The sequence below is a fragment of the Pectinophora gossypiella genome, chromosome 4, assembly GCF_024362695.1.
Source record: "Pectinophora gossypiella chromosome 4, ilPecGoss1.1, whole genome shotgun sequence".
NCBI classification, from domain to species: domain Eukaryota; kingdom Metazoa; phylum Arthropoda; class Insecta; order Lepidoptera; family Gelechiidae; genus Pectinophora; species Pectinophora gossypiella.
The window spans coordinates 11,032,385-11,051,954 of record NC_065407.1 but is presented as its reverse complement, the minus strand read 5'-3'; the positions used below and the strand labels follow the sequence as shown (position 1 = coordinate 11,051,954).

Here is a 19,570-nt window from a genome sequence, read left to right as displayed (position 1 = left end):
AGTATTTACATAATAATTGATGCTTGCCTATCTAACTATCTATTTGATTACTTGTGGCTCTGCCCACCCCATTAGGGATTACGGACGTGAGTTTATGTATGTATGTATGTATGTATCTAAAACTTATAAATTTTTCACTTTCAGAGCGAAACGGTGATCCGAGAAAAGGGACCTCGATACACTTTTACGACGAAGAGTAGGTCTCTTAAAACTGAACAAGTTCCTGCACCTAATGCGTACTGTCCTGAAAAGGCGGATAGAATTTTAAGATCGAAGTCGCCAGCATTTAGTTTCAGAACGAAGTCTGAAATTATAAAAACAAGCGATGCACCAGCCCCAAATATGTATTCTCCTGAAAAGGCTATCAATTCCCTCAAAAGTGGACCCAAATATACACTTGCTGGAAAAGGAATTGGTGAGAAACATGATGTAACGCCAGCTCCAAATGCATACTGTCCTGAAAAAGCTGACAAAGTTTTACATGAGAGTTCACCAGCTTACACAATACGTTCGAAAGAAGTAGTTGAAAAGATTGAGCAGACTCCTGCTCCCAATATATATGCCCCAGAAAAGTCTATGAATATGCTAAATGGCGGACCAAAGTACACAATATCTGGGAAAACTGTATGTACAAAGGTATCTGAGACACCAGCTCCAAACAGTTACGATCCACAGAAAGCAGATAAAGTATTGCACGAAAGTTCTCCATCATACACTTTCAGAATTAAGGAGCAAGCTGTTATAAGGAGTGAATCTCCGGCACCCAACGTATATGCCCCTGAAAAATCAATGCATATGTTGGATGGTGCGCCCAAGTTTACCATTAGTGGTAAAGGGCATTCCGATAAAGTTCAGGAAACACCTGCTCCAAATGCTTATTGCCCGGACAAAGCAGATAACTTTTTACATGAATCTTCGCCATCGTATACGTTTAGAATTAAAGATCAATCTCATAGAGCAGATATCACACCCGGTCCTAATGTATACGCCCCAGAAAAATCTATGCATATGTTGGATGGAGCTCCAAAATATACTATTGCAGGCAAAGGACCCACTGCTAAAATAGATAATATTCCAGGTCCGAATGTGTATTGTCCGGATAAAGCTGATAAACTTCTACATGAATCTTCACCTGCTTATACTTTCAGACCTAAACCACAATTGGGAAAACCTAATGATACTCCAGGTCCGAATGTTTACGATCCACATTTACTTGATGGCACCCCTAAATACAGCATGTATGGAAAAGGTCCTGATGCAAAACCATCTGATACTCCAGGGCCAAATGCCTACAATCCTCATTTACTAGACGGTACGCCTAAATACAGTCTATACGGCAAAGGGCCCGATGGAAAACCCTCGGACACTCCGGGGCCAAATGCCTACAATCCTCATTTACTAGACGGTACGCCTAAATACAGTCTATATGGCAAAGGACCCGATGGAAAACCCTCGGACACTCCAGGCCCAAATGCTTACGACCCACATCTGACAGATGGTACTCCTAAGTTCACTATAGCAGGCAGAGGCCTCGATGGAAAACTGCCAGATACACCGGGTCCTAACTATTATGATCCCCACTTACCTAGTAATGCACCAAGATATACGATATCCGGTAAAGGTCCTGATGGAAAACCTTCTACTTTCCCTGGACCGAATGCCTATGATCCTCATTTGCCTAGCAATTCGCCAAAATATACTATTTCCGGAAAAGGCACTGATGGGAAGGTATCCGATGTTCCTGCTCCCAATACCTACGATCCTCGACTGCCAGATGGTGCACCTAAATATACCATCTCAGGAAAGGGACCATCAGGAAAGCCATCTGACATACCAGGGCCAAATGTTTATGATCCTCTTTTGCCACATAATACACCCCGTTATACAATGTCTGGCAAAGGTCCAGATTCGAAGATATCAGATGTTCCCGCACCGAATGCTTATGATCCTAGTAAATACGATTACATGTTGAATGGTGTTCCTAAGTACAGTTTTGGTATTAAAGGCCCCGCAGAAAAACCCTCAAATAATCCAGCTCCAAATGCGTATTCTCCTGATAAAGCAGATAAAATTCTTCACGAAAGTTCTCCGTGTTACACCTTTAGACCAAAAATTGAAGATGGAAAAGTAAATAACACTCCCGGTCCCAATTATTACAACCCTGACAAAGCTGATAAAGTTTTGCATGAAACTTCACCTGCTTATACATTTAGACCTAAAATCGATCATGGAAAGATTCCCGATACACCTGGTCCTACAGCTTATGACCCACAAAAAGCTGATAAAGTTATATTAGAGAAATCTCCAGCTTTCTCACTGGCACCGAAAGGTAAAGATGGGAAATTGAGTGATACTCCTGCACCAAATGTTTATAACCCAGAAAAGGCTGACAAGGTTTTGTTGGACAATGCTCCGCGGTATTCATTCAGAATTAAGACAAATCCTCACAAGCCTGATAACGTTCCTGCACCGAATAGTTATAATCCTGATAAAGCCGATAAAGTACTCATGCACAGCGCTCCTCAATATACATTCAGGATTAAGACTGATACATTGAAGGTCCTTGATAGTCCTGGTAAGTAACTTTTTATTATGAAATTTTTAGTTAATTATTGTTGTAACAAAATTTATAGTAAATTTGTAATTTTATTTTCAGCTCCTAACCAATACACTCTGCCGACGCCTGTAAAAACTCCTTTATACACAATCTCTGGCAGACACAAGGAACCGATTGACGAGCGTCTGAAGGTTCCTGCTCCTGGCACATATAGCCCAGAAAAAGGATCCAAATTCGTGTTGACTTATTCTCCAGAATATTCCTTTGGAATCAAGGTTCATACTCCAAAATACGTTGAATCACCTGGTACGTTACATATTCTTGAATTATGATATTACATTATAAGTTTTGTAGCCATGAATGAAATTTTATATTAGGATTTGTGTTATTTACAGCCCCGAACTCATACCGCATTCCTTCAGTGTTGGACACTCCCGTGTACACGATGTCAGGCCGCCACAAGGTGCCGGTCGACGATCGCGTGCGCGTGCCCGCGCCTGGCACCTATTCACCGGAAAAGGTATCTATCTGGTGAAATGACGTATACAAGGACTATCGTGAATATTCAACAATTTGAACCTTGATTCGTGCGATCCATTTAAGTCGAAAAGTTCCATTGAATTTTAAATTTTGGTTTTCGCTGATAAAAAAGTCATCTTAGCATATTATAAATCAAATTGAGAACTTTACTAAGCATTTTTGTATAAGGTTCACGAGGATAAATGCAATTGTTATCAACATAGTTACATTTATTTTATTTGCTTTCAGGTGCAGTTAAACAGGACACCGCAAATCACATTTGGAATTAAACACTCTCCGTTATTGGGCCAGTTGAAACCAATTGAGCCATTCCGTTCCACTGAAAAACAGATAACGCAGAGTACGACTACTAAAGAGGTCACCCAGACAAGTCAAGGCAGAGTTCAGTTACAAAGGCAAGACACAGAAGTGATCAGACAAAATGGCGACATTACCGAAAATGTATCGAACAACGTCACTCAAAGATTAGTGAATGAATCTAACGCATCAAACACACAAACTCAGAACATTCGTACTCACGTTACTCAAGTAAGAGGAGAAAGTGAAGTAAGAAGCTCGACCGCTACTCCTGAACCAGTTCAAATTCAAGAGACACTCACCCAAGAATTAGTTTGGATACCAGAGAAGCCCATCCGACGTGGGTCGTATACAATTGATACGACAGATGGATTCACAGAACAATTCCAGAACAGCGAAATAATACCAGTGGAAAATGGAGTGATTCGCACTGCTGCAAGCGGTGAACGTGGAGCTTCGTGCACTGAAGAGGGTAGTCGCCAAGTGATTCGAAGAGAAGGATTTGAACAAAGTGTGCAAAAGAATAAGAAAACAGCCAGTGCCCATGAAAAAACCCAGGCAGCAACAGAGGAGGTCCGTACTGGAACAGAGGTACAGCAACTTCCTAACGGCGGTATTTCCAAGACTACAACTACTACTACTGTCAGGAAAGTTGGCACGGCGGCCAGGACTGCCAACTCCACCACCACGGTCACACGCACCGCCACAGCTGTGACGTCACGCGATGTCGGTGCTAAGTAATATTCACCCAATACATCATAGTGCCTTAGAAAGCTTTACATTGACTATATTAATACTATTCCATCGCTCCGATGGCTTTAATTTAACAACGAGCAGTCGCGTTTTACGATTAGATAATAATCTCGTAACTTTAGTGAGCTTCCTTTTACTTCGAGACAATATTTATTTCTACTGAACTCATGATTCGTTTTTCTATTATGTACATAGAAAAATGCGATCTCTCTTGCAATCTATTGTTGCATGTTATTTATTATACTTACTTATTAATTTTACTTTTCGGCGGCGGCGCAGCCGACTAGTTATCAGTAAGGAAAAATGACATTTATTAATAGTTAAACTTTACTAATGTTGTTAAACAATGCAGATATTAATAATAAACTTTATTTTTTCTCATTATTGTTTCATTGTATTTGACTTATTTCCTTTATAAAACATCGCACATTATATCGATATGAACCCAGATAGAAAATTAATATATCCTTGGATGAATGATCCTTTATAACATCCAAATTAAGCATGAGTCCGCTTATTCATGTAAGTACAAGTACTTTGTACATAGTTCATTATGTTTCAACAATACACTTAGGTACCATGGAGTGAGTGTTAGTTGTTTATTTTCCCCTTCTTTCGCCGGGTTCACCTATTTAGTTCACCCGGTGGACCACGGGAAAACATTTTTCCGGAAGTTTCTGGCCAACTTTTCAAGAAAATCTAAGAGTGCGCGTAATATTATTATGTGACCTGATTTTATTCAACTAGGTATAATTTTATAATCAAGGTCCGTGTTGCTCTACGTTTGTAATTGAAGCAGGATGATATCCTAAGGAAAACCATGAATGAAATACGAGCAACTAAATGGGCTAAATCTCTAATTAGGTAGTAGTTGGGTATGTATATGTTGCGATTTCCAAGAAGTAAATATTTTTATATTTTAAAAATATTCATTTCACGCTTTATCATTGGAACATTCCTGTACAATCGACGGATGTTTTCGCTTGATAAATGAAGTGAGCTGGAACGGAAGTTCAGAATGGACCCTGGATAAGGACAGTGAACTGACTGCGTGGGAGTAACTCCCATACAACAGAGTCAACAAATACGTTGAAAAAATACATTGTTCGACTTTGCGGCGCGTGTCAGTCAAACTACTTGTGATATGATAATGAGGCATGTCTTTTTTGCAGTAGTTCGTTGTCAACTCATTTTTTTATCAATACGGATGGTAAAAAAAGATTGAAGCGAAATTAAAGTGAAAATAATATTATAACTTTTTGTTTTAATACATAATTGGGATAAACGAATAACAATAATGGATACGACTTCTTACATGATGCTGACAATAATAAGTTATACTTACCTACTAGGTGATGTTTGTTGCCAGAAGTATTTACCCGAAGTTAGATGATGATTGAGGGACGTTCTAGGCTACGTTCCTCAAAAATAATAAAGATGGCGCTGTACAGATTTTCCTTCGTTTACCTTCTAATTTCATGGATAACAGACATACGTATCTTTTATCTTTGTTTTTGGGTATAAATGATGACTCTTTTTATTACACCCAGGCACAATTACATCTTCCGCCCATTATTATTCTGAACAAAATAAAGAGACGCAATATAGGTAGTAACATAAGTCTGTTCATAGTCACATTAATTAATGTGACACATTATATTATAATGTGATCCAAATATCAAGTAACAATAAAATTATTTTTATATTCGCTTTGCTATTACATTGTATTTTGGAATCATTTTGTACCCGTGTAATGAGAAAATAGGTAATTATCGACAGAGGGATTGTGTCCTCTAACATGATGGACTAATGTTATGGGCGATAGGCTGATCCCTTATCACCATAAGGTTCATCATATCCAGCTTACGACATCGTATCAACAGTGGCTGCAAGTTGTCTTTGATTACTTGTGGCTCTGCCCACCCCATTAGGGATTACGGGCGTGAGTTTATGTATGTATGTATGTAGGTAGTTATTGCGTCAAAGCTGTGCAACGCCATCTATATTGTTTTTGGTGACCGTAGCCAAGAAAGTCCCTCATTGGCAAATCTGACGTTGCAGCTTACTATATTTATTTTAAAATTTAGATTCATATGTAAAGTTGAACACGAATTGTGGCACTACTATCATTTAGTAATCAGTAACACATCTGTGATTAAGAGTCGAGTTTGTGTAAGTAAGTACTTATATTTGTACATATACGAAACGTTCTAATTCTATCGTGTGGGTTGTGAGGTGGATTACCAACCTCATCAACCCTGGTGCCAGGGTTACTATTGAGCCGCTAAAGGTCTGACATGACGTGACGCACGACTACGTACATACATCAGTAAGTAGTAACCGGGACTAACGGCTAAACGTGCCTTCCGAAGCACGGATCGTCTTACATTCCGACAATCTGGTGATCAGCGTGTAATGTCCTAACCAAAGTAATTTTTGTGATTATGTCCCCACCTGGATTCAAACCCAGGACCTCGGATCGTGAGCCCAACGCTTAACCACTGGACCACAGAGGCCGTTAACGTTTAATAGATCTGATTGTATAAATATTACTCTGATCAAGCATCAATATTACGTGCTTCTTTATGTCAAAACGTTTCCATAGTTGTCTATGCTGTTAGTATACAACAGATTCCCAGAATACCTGACATAGATACATAATCTATTGGTGAAACTAATTCCCTTTACGCGCGTCATACATACACAACTGACGTTTTCCTTGATTTAGAAATATGGTTGTTTCCATCACTCGTAAATAAACGATTAAGTAGAGCACATTTGCTATTGAGAATTCGAATTTTTAGACAAGAATTGGTTTAAATATACATCTACGATAAAGATACATAATACAATTGGAAGCAACAGAACTATTATACATAGGTATATTAAAATGCATGGTCAAAAAAATAAGGAAAGAATAACAATTAAGATTCAGGATGTTGTTTGTCGTTCGTTTGTTCTCTGAGATGTTTACGATTGCGTAGCTTTAGCAATATTTTTCCGTTTTGCGTTAGCGATGACTGTTGTTTTTATAACATTCCATAAGGCGACACCCTCGTTAACTTATTTCGAACAACAAAACTAAGCAAGTCATTGATGTTAAGAGGCATTTTGTTTACGTTTAGATACATAACACTGTAGGCTAAGTAAAGCTGTAGGTAATATATACCACCACAATGTAATAATATGTACCTATGTAGGAACCACGTAGAAACATTCTAAAGCATATTTTGTAATAAAAATATACGAACAGTGCCGCAACTTCGGCACACTCCGCACACTCCATATAAAAATCTTATTCTTACCGTGTGCCGTTTAACTTGCAAGTGCGAGGGACATAGACAATCCTCGCGCTTCCTCTTACTCCTTTGCAGGTTGCGACTATACAAGACTAATAAAGTAAAACCGCTAGGGGGTGAGGTAAGCGCCCGGTACGAATTGGTGCGGGCGGAGAGCTACCGTTCTATATAAGTACCTACGTAGGTAATTATTCTTTATTCTATGGTTCGAAACGAACTTAAGACTGCTTTTCCACCAGAGCTGTGGGAGTAAAATGTGTCGTACGAGGATATGCAGCTGTGCTGTGGAAATGTGTAGGGGTTTCCACCAGAGCTGTGCGAGGTAAATGTCTTGTACGATGAAGTGGAGCGGAGCTGTCAAAATGCGCGATCCTTCGCACACATTTCTCGCTTGTTTTTTAAATGATGTCGCTTCGCTAAATCATTTTTCACCAGAGCTGATCTGAGCGAAAAAAAAGTGAAAATGAAGTGATTCTATTCGTGGATTTATATATATATATATATATATATATGTTTATATATATATATATATATATAAGCCGTATGTACCTGTCACACTGAAAATAGGCACTATGTACACTTTGTCGCTCGCGTGACGAACGAAGTACAAAGTTTACACGCATACAGTCCACGCCGACAAAGCAGATATGTAAATTTTAATACTATTTTGTGTACATTCGTAATCCCTATCAGGGTGGCCACAACTTTACCAACACTTCGCCTATAGACACAGAGTCCATTATATTGGAGGGAACAGAAGCCCAGAGTATTTCACTTGTACGGATTCAAGTATCTACTCCCTAAAATCTGTGATAGCCATGTTCAGAGGACGCGTGACTTACGTCGTGGTGTCACGGGTTCGATTCCGGCTTGATCGGCGTGGTCGCCGATTTCCCCTTATTCAGCACTTATCGCTATCGGCCCACTACGGTCGATTAATTCTTTCAAATATAATCCTCAGACTCCCAGGTGACGCTAGGTCAGCGGTTCGCCCAACTGGCCACCGCCAGGCCTGTTGGCTTAAATTTTGTACCAGGTGACAGCCCTCAGCGCTCTCTATCCGGACAAGTAGCATAGAATAAGGAATATTACTACGTATAGAATGGCAACTCTCCACTCCCCACCAGCGTCTGAGCTAGGTTTTCCTCACCCCCCCTCGAACATAGTTTAGACTTGAATCCTATGGTGTCAGACGTAACACACACACAGATGCTAGTGTATGATAACGTCAATGTGTGGCGTCTATGTAAAACGAGGTTGTTTGTATGACATGTCCGGAATGTTTAATGCCATATACTTAAAAAGTTACGTTAAAAAATACATTGTAAACACATTATTATATTTTATCTCAGACCAAAATAATTGATATAGTTGGTGAATATTATGCATCACAGTGCATTATACTTATATGTAATTGGAACTATTTGCAGTGTACTGTGACAATAACATGATAATTTGCACGTGTACGCACTTAGTTCACTCATTCGTATTCTATCAGTGACTGCATCAACCATATTAAAGTGTTTAAGCATATTTATTTCAATAAATATTGTTTTCAAAGATGTAAGCCAACATTTTAGATATCTCTATAAACATTATTGTGAAAGAAAACTATTTATAAAGTAATAACACAGTCGTACTGTTTCGCTTCGGGCTCCTTCTCCCCCGCAAGGAAGCAAAATCTTACCAAACATTTTGTCATTGAACTTAATATAATCAAAACAAAAGTTACAAATAACGCGAGAAAGCGATCAAAAGTAAAATTAACTCTTGTATTATTCGCTTGTTACAATTCTTATCAGCTAACCCGCCCATAGCGATGACGTAAGGCGACTCTACGCCTTACACCAGCAAGCCTATATACCTAATATAATATAATCTTTTTTTCGAAACTAGGTACTATTTGTTTCAATGACATCTGAGAAAACAAAATTCTCTCCCGAGTTTTTACATTTACAAGTAAATGCTATTTTATAGATATGTCTTGCCTAAATCGCGATATTGTACCTATAATTATAATTAATTATATTGTTGTTTACAAACCAACTAAATACTTTTAATTTATTAGAAACGAAATCGCAATTTAAAACCAAATTATTTACAACACTGAATAATCTACTTATTACCTTCTTATTTATAGTGTGATAATTTTTAAATTGCAAGTTTTTTTAATCCGATTGTCGCGAAACATAAAGGAGGGTCATTACTAAATCACATTAGGTATAGACTAGTTGAAGTTTCAGGATGAATCCAGTCCAGTCTCTGACGTAAAAAGGAGCCATTAAATTACGGCACTATACTAAGTAATTCTCCGAACCGACCTTAAACTAATGATATTCGACAAACTCTGCTCTACGTTTAACGCGAAACTTTCGTGTTCCTTTTGATGATTACTTAGCTATTATAAAATTTAGTTTTAAATGTCAACAAATTAAGTTTTAGGGTTCCGGACCCCAAGGGTAAATAAAACACTGTTGTAACTATAAGTACCTGTAACTATCACAAGAATAAAATTCCTGTTTGTCATACTGGTGTGAGAACCTGGTGTGACCACGAGTCCGGAGGACAATTAGTAAGTATGTTAGTTTAATGAAATACCTTACGGACCCGAAAAACATTTTACTTTCAAATAGAATAATAATTCTAAACAAGCAAAGACACTTTTGCGTCTCGACAATTTATTTTTCAAACCATTTCATTTCTGTATCAACTAAGTACGATTATGACAATTCCTTACCCTTACACTGAAGATAAGAATCTCCGAGTGTTTATCACTGGTGCAATTTTTCCTTCCATTTTACTGAAACGTTGTAATTTATGGGCTGAGGGCAATGAAAGCCCCGGTGGGTAATGAAGTGAGCGACGACGCCCCGTCCGCGCTTGATTGACGTAATAGCAGCGACCCCCACCCCCCGCCGCACTATGGAATATGGTAGAACAAACGCGTATCAAAATTCATTTTTTCACTAATTGAAATAGGTCCTTCTATCAATGTAATATAATAGTTCGAAAGTCGGAGATTCATATTCTGTAGCGCAATTCATATTATATTTGGTGAAAGTAGTTGTTTTCATTTGGTAAAGTTAAGGTTCATGAAATTGGGAAATATCAAGTTCCTCATTGACGATTTTCAAAGTCAGATAGTTTTAAAACTTAAAATGAAAGGTATATGGTATTATATATTTTTGAAAAGCTTATCTATCGGAAAATTTAAACAAATTAAATTGATTGTTTTTAATACGAATATATACGTAAAAAAAATTAAAGAAGAAATGGAGGAAAAAAAAGGTTTTCTTCAACTTCGTCGAAGCTTTTAACATTTACCGGCGTTTACCGGTGCTTTGATTTTAATGTTAATTGATAGTTTAGTTACTTATCAACAACATATATAAAAATTAGCTGCGATTTTTTGCGAACTTTGGAGATATGAGATAAAATCGAATCCTAGTCAGGGAACGGAAATTGCTATCAATTGCGGTTTCGTGGTTGACTTGATTTAACAATACTTTGTGGTATAGTTTATCAATTGATTATTTTATATTGTTATGTTTTTATCATTTTGGTGTCATTTTCCGTGAGAAAATAGATATCTGAATTAATTCACACATTCTGAAACAATATATAAAGGGAGGTAACAAAATATGTTTCCATTACAATTTCAGTGGTATTTTCGTATAGTACGGCTATTTTACTCTTCAAAATGTCTACTTTTAACTGTAGTAAACGTGAATTAATAGAATCTTATATAGAAGGCGGTAAAACGACTGCGGCACTTTCGACATATTTGGAGGAAAAACAAGTATCAGAAGACAATATATGTTTTATAATTGGTAAAATCCAACAGACTATCATCCCTGCGTTTAATAGACGCTGGAAAGAAGCAGCACGCAATAAGAATATATTTTTAAAAAATAACACAAATTGGCTGGATTCTGAATATTCCGTGACTATACCTACATCAGAAAACGTGTCAACAGACTCAACACCGTCTACTTCTTCTGGTAAACGAGGAAGACCGTGTGTGACATATGGAGATTCTTCAGAATCAAGCAAAAAAAGAAGAAACACTATTTTGATGAACGAATATGGTTTGGAGCACATTCTGGGCGGATATCTTCAAGGATTGCGTTCTATGGGAGAAGGAACGGAAGCAAAACTAGTTGAAGAATTAAGGTTGGCTGATGCTGAAAAAAAGCTTTTCGTTTTGAATCACTTTGATAACGCAAAAATAATCAAAACGCTTACAGATGAAGAAGCATTCAGTGTTTTCATCGACTTGGAACTAACTAAAGCACAATATCTGTATCTCAGGAACGTTACAGATGAAAGAAACTGTCCAATATTTCCACCATATTACAAAATACAACAAATGAAACAGGAATGCTATCCACCATCGTCAACAATTGAAATCACAAACACATACGCGAAAATATTGAGAATTCAAGATCTATTAGATCACACTGCAGCTAGAATCTTATCTATAGATACAATGAAACTAACAAGAAACCCTATTACATAGCTAGTTAAATTAATAATATTAAGAAAATTTTGATTCATTTCTATGTTTAGCATAATGTATAGCTATAGGTACTGTACCATTTTTTATTTTATTTTATCATTAATATGATAAGTTATGTTAATTGAGTAATTAGTGTTAAGAAATACAGGTAAGATAATATAACTAAAAATATAAATTTCAATAAATATATAGCATTTTAAACGATTGTGAGTTTTCTTTATTTAATAAAAAAAAATACGCGTAATTTCAATTCACCAAACATTACTTATATGAATTGTTATATATTCCTTTATATTAGTGCAAAATTACATCGCTCTATCTTTAAAATTGACGGAGTTACAGATTTTTGATCCGAAACACACCCAAATATTCCACAGTGCGCCGGCTAGAACAAACCAACCTATGTACTCTAATAAGCAACTGCCATAGTTTACTAGCAAACTTATTGCGCTAAATTACAAGGCTTCGTGGTATGGATAGTACAAGTAATCTAACTGTGAAAACACTACACACGTATCTTTGTAGTGTAGAAAAGGAAAGTAATGGACCCCAACATTAATTCCTCATTGTAGTATGATAAAGTTTTGTGAAATAAACGTACTTTATAAATATAAAAAAAGATACCGTAAGTTAGATTTTTAGCTTCTTCTTCTTCATCGTGTGGGTTGTGAAGTGGATTACCAACCTCAGCAACCCTGGTGTAAGGGTTATTATTCAGCCTCCAAAGGCCCCTGACATGGCTCATGTAACGTTCACTCACTAAATTAGCTAAATTCATAAATCGTTTATATCAGTCTTCGGAAAATTGCTCAATCAAAATTTTCTTCGCCTGCAGTATCTATGTTAAGTATGAAAATAATATGTAAGTACTTACAATATTTTCATAAAATATTCTTCATTGCCTAGACTATTGCTCGTTATGCAAAGTATACTCTCAATCTGAGAACATGCTTTCTTATAAGTCCAATTTCATGCATCTAAGAAAAAATTTAAAAAGTACCATTAGGTACCATATGCCAAATATCTTATCGAAGAGACCGTAAGCTATACACCAACACCAACACAATACACCAACTTTTTTATGCTGTATAGTTATTACAGGTATAACAGTATAATATCACATAACCCAAGGTCACGACTAATTATAGTCGTAAGTACTATAGTCAGAAGTACATCCATCGCAGGATGAACTGAGTACCCACGCCTTCCCTGAGCTTTCTGTTAGACCAACGTGATATAATGGGTACCTATAACAGTTCGATATTTTATAACACGGTTTTTTAGCTCGGACTAGCTCTTTAGGGACTGTTTTATCGACAGAGACGTAACGCGCTAGTTATTCAAAATCAGAAGTTATTGGCACTACACGGTCTTTGAGCCCAGACGGTCTTCCCCACATTGACCTCAAGTAACATACTATTATAGGAGATTACTTACATGAATAAAGTTACATTCATAATAATGGAGTGAGTTTTGCCACAAGTCATCAATAACAACCCGCAGCGACTGAAGATATATTCCTTCTAAGATGGATGTGACGAACCGCATGGTGACGGGTTAGGTAACAAACTATTCGTCTCGCTCAAATAGATTATCCATCGTTTTGAAGAGGTCATTTGCGGTCACACTTCTAGAGGAGATTGGTAAAACTATAAGATAGGGTGTTAGTAATACCTTACCAAATACTGAGGTAGATGATTTAGCTCATGATTTAGCTTCTGAGTTAACATCAAGAATCATTTCGTATTCGGTACGGTGTCACTTTCTTCCCAGTCGACGCCCTGAGCCGAGGTTCGCGCCCAACTGGGCACCCTCAGGCCTGTTGTCTTAAACGTTGTACCGGGTGAGAGCCTTCAGCGCTCCCCATTTGTCCGGCCAAGTAGTTAATGCCATCTGCGGCAAATCTACAATAAGTGAAAAAAAAAGTACTGTGTCACTAGCACCCTGTATTTTGTTTAACTCCATTATGATCCCATACTCTCATGTTCCTAATTAAATAATCTTAGTATTGTCGGGTTTTAATATCGACCTCATAAATTATTTATAAGTTTTACTTTTCAACATGTCACCCTTGCAACTTGTCACCAACAGAGGGATTAAAATGCCTCATCAAAGCAATTCATCTAAAAAAACAATATTTGACATTTGTTTGCATTATGCACTTACTTTTATATTTGAAAAAATGTTAAATTACAATATTGCTTTTTAGATGAATTGCCTTGTTGTGGCCTTTTAACCCCCCAGGTCACAGAAGGCGGTCAGTAAAACCGCTCTTTTTACTTTTATACAATATAAGTCAGATTAGCAAATGTTTTCTTTCAATTTCTTTATTAAATTACATCAATACAGATTCATTTTGTCATACCCACCTAGTAGCAGGAACCTGCAAATTGAATGAAAACAGATACCTAAGTATCTGAATTTAAACAAGTAGGTATTTTGTTAACTAAAGTATATCTTCGTCGTGTCGACAACAAAGAACCTCCAAGACTAGTATGTGCTGATTTCAGAGAAAATGGTGTGTCAGTATTGTGGTAAGCGGAATTCCGTGGTCTCTGGTGGGGAGCGGGAGCAGACGTTGTATAGGTACGTAGTAGTGTTCCTTATTCTATGGTTATGTCTAACAGTCGCTTTTTGCGATTAATCCGAGATAACGAGCATCACGCGAGCAGAACTCCTGACTGAACGGAGTCAGGTGACTACATGATAACATAACATAATAATATACCAGTATCCTGAAAGGCGTAGGCAAGAGTATAGTATACAGGGTGTTAGTGACATCGTAGTGAAAACTTTGAGGGGTGATTGAGGCCATGATTCTGAGATGATATCAAGTGGAATTTTCCGTCGCAAAAATATGGAATTGAAAATAATTAAAAAAATCCACAAAAATTTACAGGATGATTCAGACTGTAAATTCCACTTGATATCAACTCAGAATCATGGTCTGAACCATTCCCCTCAGTATTCGTTACGGTGTCACTAACACCCATACCTACTTGTATGGCTACCGTATGTACTTGTGTGGGATGTAAGTGACATCGTAACGAATACTGAGAGGGATGATTCAGCTGATTATTCTGAGTTAATATCAAGTGGTATTTTTTATCGCAAAAGTATAGAATTGAAAATCATTTAAGAAAAACTAAAAAAAAACATGAATTTTGCGACGAAAAATTCCACTTGATATTAACTCAGAATCATGGTCTGAATCATCCCCCTGAGTATTCGTTACGATGTCACTAACACCCTGTATACACCCACTCTTCGTCAGCTACGTTATTGTTATAACCTATTGCCATTAGCCGGGTACATGTCTTGGAAACCACGTGATATCAATTATCTATGACGCAAACATGAATTCAAACTCAAAGTCGATACACATTTGAATGGTTTAGAGCTCAAGCCAGGATTGGGGTCCGTGACACTAAGAGGTAAGTCACGTGTTCCCCAAACAGGGCTGTCACGGACAGTATGAAACATTTTTAAGCTATTGCATAGCTTCTATCGCGGGCCTTGAGCGTGGAGAGCGAATCCAGAAATACCGTAACGAAAGTAACCTAACAGCCCCCACTCCGACCGGCATTGCGGTGATTCTGTTTAGTTTTTCCATCTATCGATGAATAATGTCTTTTTTTGCTTTTAATTGCTTTTTTTCATGTTCTTCTAATAGTAATAGTATTAAGCTTTGGAGTTTGATGTGCGTCATATACCTCTAAACACGACTACTCCATGCAAACGGCACCAATACCAGTACCTGTATAAACGTTCTCTGCTTGCCGTCTTTATCTTTATAGAAGTTTTAACAGTTTCTTTGTAATTTCGCAACGTCTAGCGTCTGGTGTTCGTCTGTTAACAGGTTTATTATTAGAGAACACGTAACTCTTGTGATGCACCTCACCGGGTGCACACTCATAAACAATGACGATGTTTTCAACAAACATACATACAATCACCTATTAGGTACACGGTTATTTGTTCCTTATTGTTTTTCTACTTAGTTAATAGTTTTATAATGATTCTGACAGTCACTTCCGAAAATGGAATGTGAGTCAAGATTGTCTTATCGTCCAAAATATTTTGTCGTAAGAGTATGCAGGTATGTGAAGGATGAACACATATTTGGGCACAGAATTTATATAGGTACCTACTAACGACAAAAAAGAACACTCGGCGTTTTGTTTTGTTTTTAAATAAATTCAGATTAAATCGTTGTATCTGTAAGAGCACCTACAGAAGTTTTGAAGTGTGTTTTGTTTAAAAAACGTACAATGTTAGAAAGACATTAATACTTATTTGTAAAAAACTTAAAGACACTGGTAGTATGGTGTCTAAATACGGGAATTATAGAGACTGTTTTCTTAGACATTAAGTAATTGGATAGATAGATAGATAGATATCAATTTTGCGCAAACCCTAGCAGGTCATTTACACATACGCGCGTGTAGAAGCGCAAGTCGAGTGTCCGCCCTGAGGTTTGGAGTTACGCGTAGAGCGTTTTATTCAATTAAAAAAGTTTGACTACTTATAGTGCATTAACAACGTGCTCGCTGCTCATAGTATTTCTACGCAATACTTACAACACATAGTGACTAGTAATATAAACACTCATTCAAAGATACCCACTAATTAGAGTAATTTTCTGTACTGGCAGTAATCACTGGTCTGGTATTGTAGGTACCTACCTGGGTAGGTACTTGTATTTCTTACGTAACGTGTAGTATAATTTATGTGAAACTGGTGTTCCATAATACATCGTTGTCGCCTACAATAATTATACCTACTTGCTTTTATATCCTGTCCCATTTTTTAACGTGTACATACTTGTACCACTTAAAATGATTGAAAGATGCTTACTGTGTTTTTTGTGATTGATATTTTTTTCTCTTTTAGGATGAACAGGTGATTGCTGTAAGATAGTAGGTAAGTACGTATCAAGGTCCGCGGAGGTCTGTGTTGCTATATGGTATGTATTTACAATACAATACAATACAATACAAAGACTCTTTATTGCACTTGAATCACATTAAAAATACATTACATCATTCATTCATCATTTCATCATCATTAGTATTTGTATACATACACTATAAAACTTGTATGACACCTTTATTGAAAAAAAATATATATATATATATTATTACATTATGATAAAGTACCAAAACGACGTACCTACTAAAAAAGGATTATATGTTGGAATGGAATCCTTTATTTCAGCATTGCGTTTGTGAAAGTGTTGGCGACGCGACGATATTTCGGCGACATTCGGCGAAAGCACGCGATAGGTCAAGGTTGTCTCGAACCACTAGCACCGGCTCTATACGCCGCAATTGTCATTTAGACCAATTTGGGGAATTAATGCCCGATGTACGTTCCACCTACATACTTGATTTAATTAGTGTGCTGCTCCTGAAACGCCTGACGTATTTTTGACGGCAAATGTATTTTATTTCAGTAATATACTTACTAGCCAGGTCATGTTTCTCTAACGATGACGCACGTAAGGTTCATCGTAACTAGCCCACATTATATGACGTAGTGGGTGCAAGAATGGAGCCACCCTGACGGTAACCTGTACTATTTAATTTTATTTATTTAGGTGTATTGGCAAGCAGACAAGTAAAATAATATTTATATATGTTGGCAATTTCAAAAAAGGAACGTCACGTCACTTTTTAAGAGAAAAACGTTTTGGCGGGTGTTCCGTCTGCGACTTCGAGGAAAGAAAAACAAGTGAAGACGAAATTTGTCGAGAGAAGCGAAAACTGAAAGACTATTTGTTGTATTCTTTTGTATTAATATTTCTTATTATAATTTGTAGTAATAATATTTGGTTTCCGTAATAAGAGTGATATTTGTGGTACTTAACATTTTACTGATTAATACTGGGTATGTTACTAATATTTACGTTTTATTGTAGAGTTTGCTAACATCAGAAGTGTTTCGGATCCATTGCCGTAATGGACGAGCGAAAGTCCAGATCGAAGCGGAGGCCTTCCCGTTCACGCTCTAAGTAGGGGGCTGAGCAGGTGAGGGACGCCGCTACCTTTGCCGCGAAGAATATCACCGGTAGCGGGGAGCACCAGGTATGGTGATGTGTTTACCATCGATTGCAGATCACGATCGAAACGAAAACGCGTTCATCTGCTAGGTATGAACTCATTAAGAAGAGGAAGTCGAAGAGCAGCCGAAAATAGAAACGTGAACCAGTGAGTACGTCTACGAGTACGGTTACTTTACATAATTGGTGATTTGGTACTTGTAATAATTATAAATCAATCAAATGACGGCCGGAGTAAAACTTGTTGCCTACATATAAGGGCCCTTATAAGGGTATACAAGTCCTGGGCCATGACACATACTTGTGAACGTCCTGACAAACGCTACACAGGAACAGTTGTCGTGGAAAACATGACGCCCTGGTTGCGGTTAGACAACTGGAGTCAATTGTAAGCTCATGTTGGCAATTATAGGTGATTGTTTACTAATAATATTTATTTATTTTATTATTCATCTATATATTTATATGTACCTTGACGCACGCACACGCACCTCTCTCTCTCTCTCTCTCTCGCTATCTCACACACACAAACACACACGCGCACACACACACACACACACACACACACACACACACACACACACACATGTTTGCAATCCACACTCATGTTTACCAAACTCGAGATTGGTACAGGTTTACCTAAGCCTAAAGGTAAATTGCCTAAACCAATCAATCAGTATGTTGCCTAAGTCTAAAGGAACAAGACTGATTTGGTATTGCATGAGTGGAGAATTGTAAATATCACACTCACACTTACACAAACACCAACACACTCTCATGTTTACCAAACTGGAGATTGGTACAGGGTTACCTAAGTCTAAAGGTAAATTGCCTAAACCAATCAATCGGGATGTTGCCTAAGTCTAAAGGAACAAAACTGATTTGGTAGTGCATGAGTTAACACTCACACACACACACACACACTCATGTTTACCAAACTGGAGATTGGTACAGGGTTACCTAAGTCTAAAGGTAAATTGCCTAAACCAATCAATCGGGATGTTGCCTAAGTCTAAAGGAACAAAACTGATTTGGTAGTGCATGAGTTAACACTCACACACACACACACACTCATGTTTACCAAACTGGAGATTGGTACAGGGTTACCTAAGTCTAAAGGTAAATTGCCTAAACCAATCAATCGGGATGTTGCCTAAGTCTAAAGGAACAAGACTGATTTGGTAGTGCATGAGTTAACATTCACACGTACACCAACATTCCACTCATGTTTACCAAACTGGAGAATGGTACAGGGTTACCTAAGTCTAAAGGTAAATTGCCTAAACCAATCAATCGGGCGGGATGTTGCCTAAGTCTAAAGGATCAAGCCTGATTTGGTAGTACATGAGTAGAGAATTGTAAATATAACACTCTCACGTATACCAACCTTCTACTCATGATTACTAAACTGAAAATTGGTACGGGTATATTATACTATATATAATAGATATAGATAATATAAGACACGAGAGAGTCGCCTAAGACTAAAGGGACGCAGTTAGATTAAAATATCATTCGAAAATGATGTCAAGATTGGCCGAACG

General features: G+C 37.4%; 1 protein-coding gene across 2 annotated transcripts in view; it reads left to right on the top strand.

Moving 5' to 3' along the window:
- LOC126366024 (uncharacterized) overlaps positions 1 to 4,528 on the top strand; it is a 28,176-nt gene extending 23,648 nt beyond the window's left edge. For both annotated transcript variants that reach the window (XM_050008890.1, XM_050008891.1), the window contains 4 exons: positions 145 to 2,575; positions 2,657 to 2,863; positions 2,953 to 3,077; positions 3,326 to 4,528. In XM_050008890.1, coding sequence (XP_049864847.1) covers positions 145 to 2,575; positions 2,657 to 2,863; positions 2,953 to 3,077; positions 3,326 to 4,135 — 3,573 coding nt within the window. In that variant the 3' untranslated portion in view covers positions 4,136 to 4,528. The remainder of the gene's footprint in view (positions 1 to 144; positions 2,576 to 2,656; positions 2,864 to 2,952; positions 3,078 to 3,325) is intronic.
- The last annotated feature ends 15,042 nt before the right edge of the window (positions 4,529 to 19,570 follow it).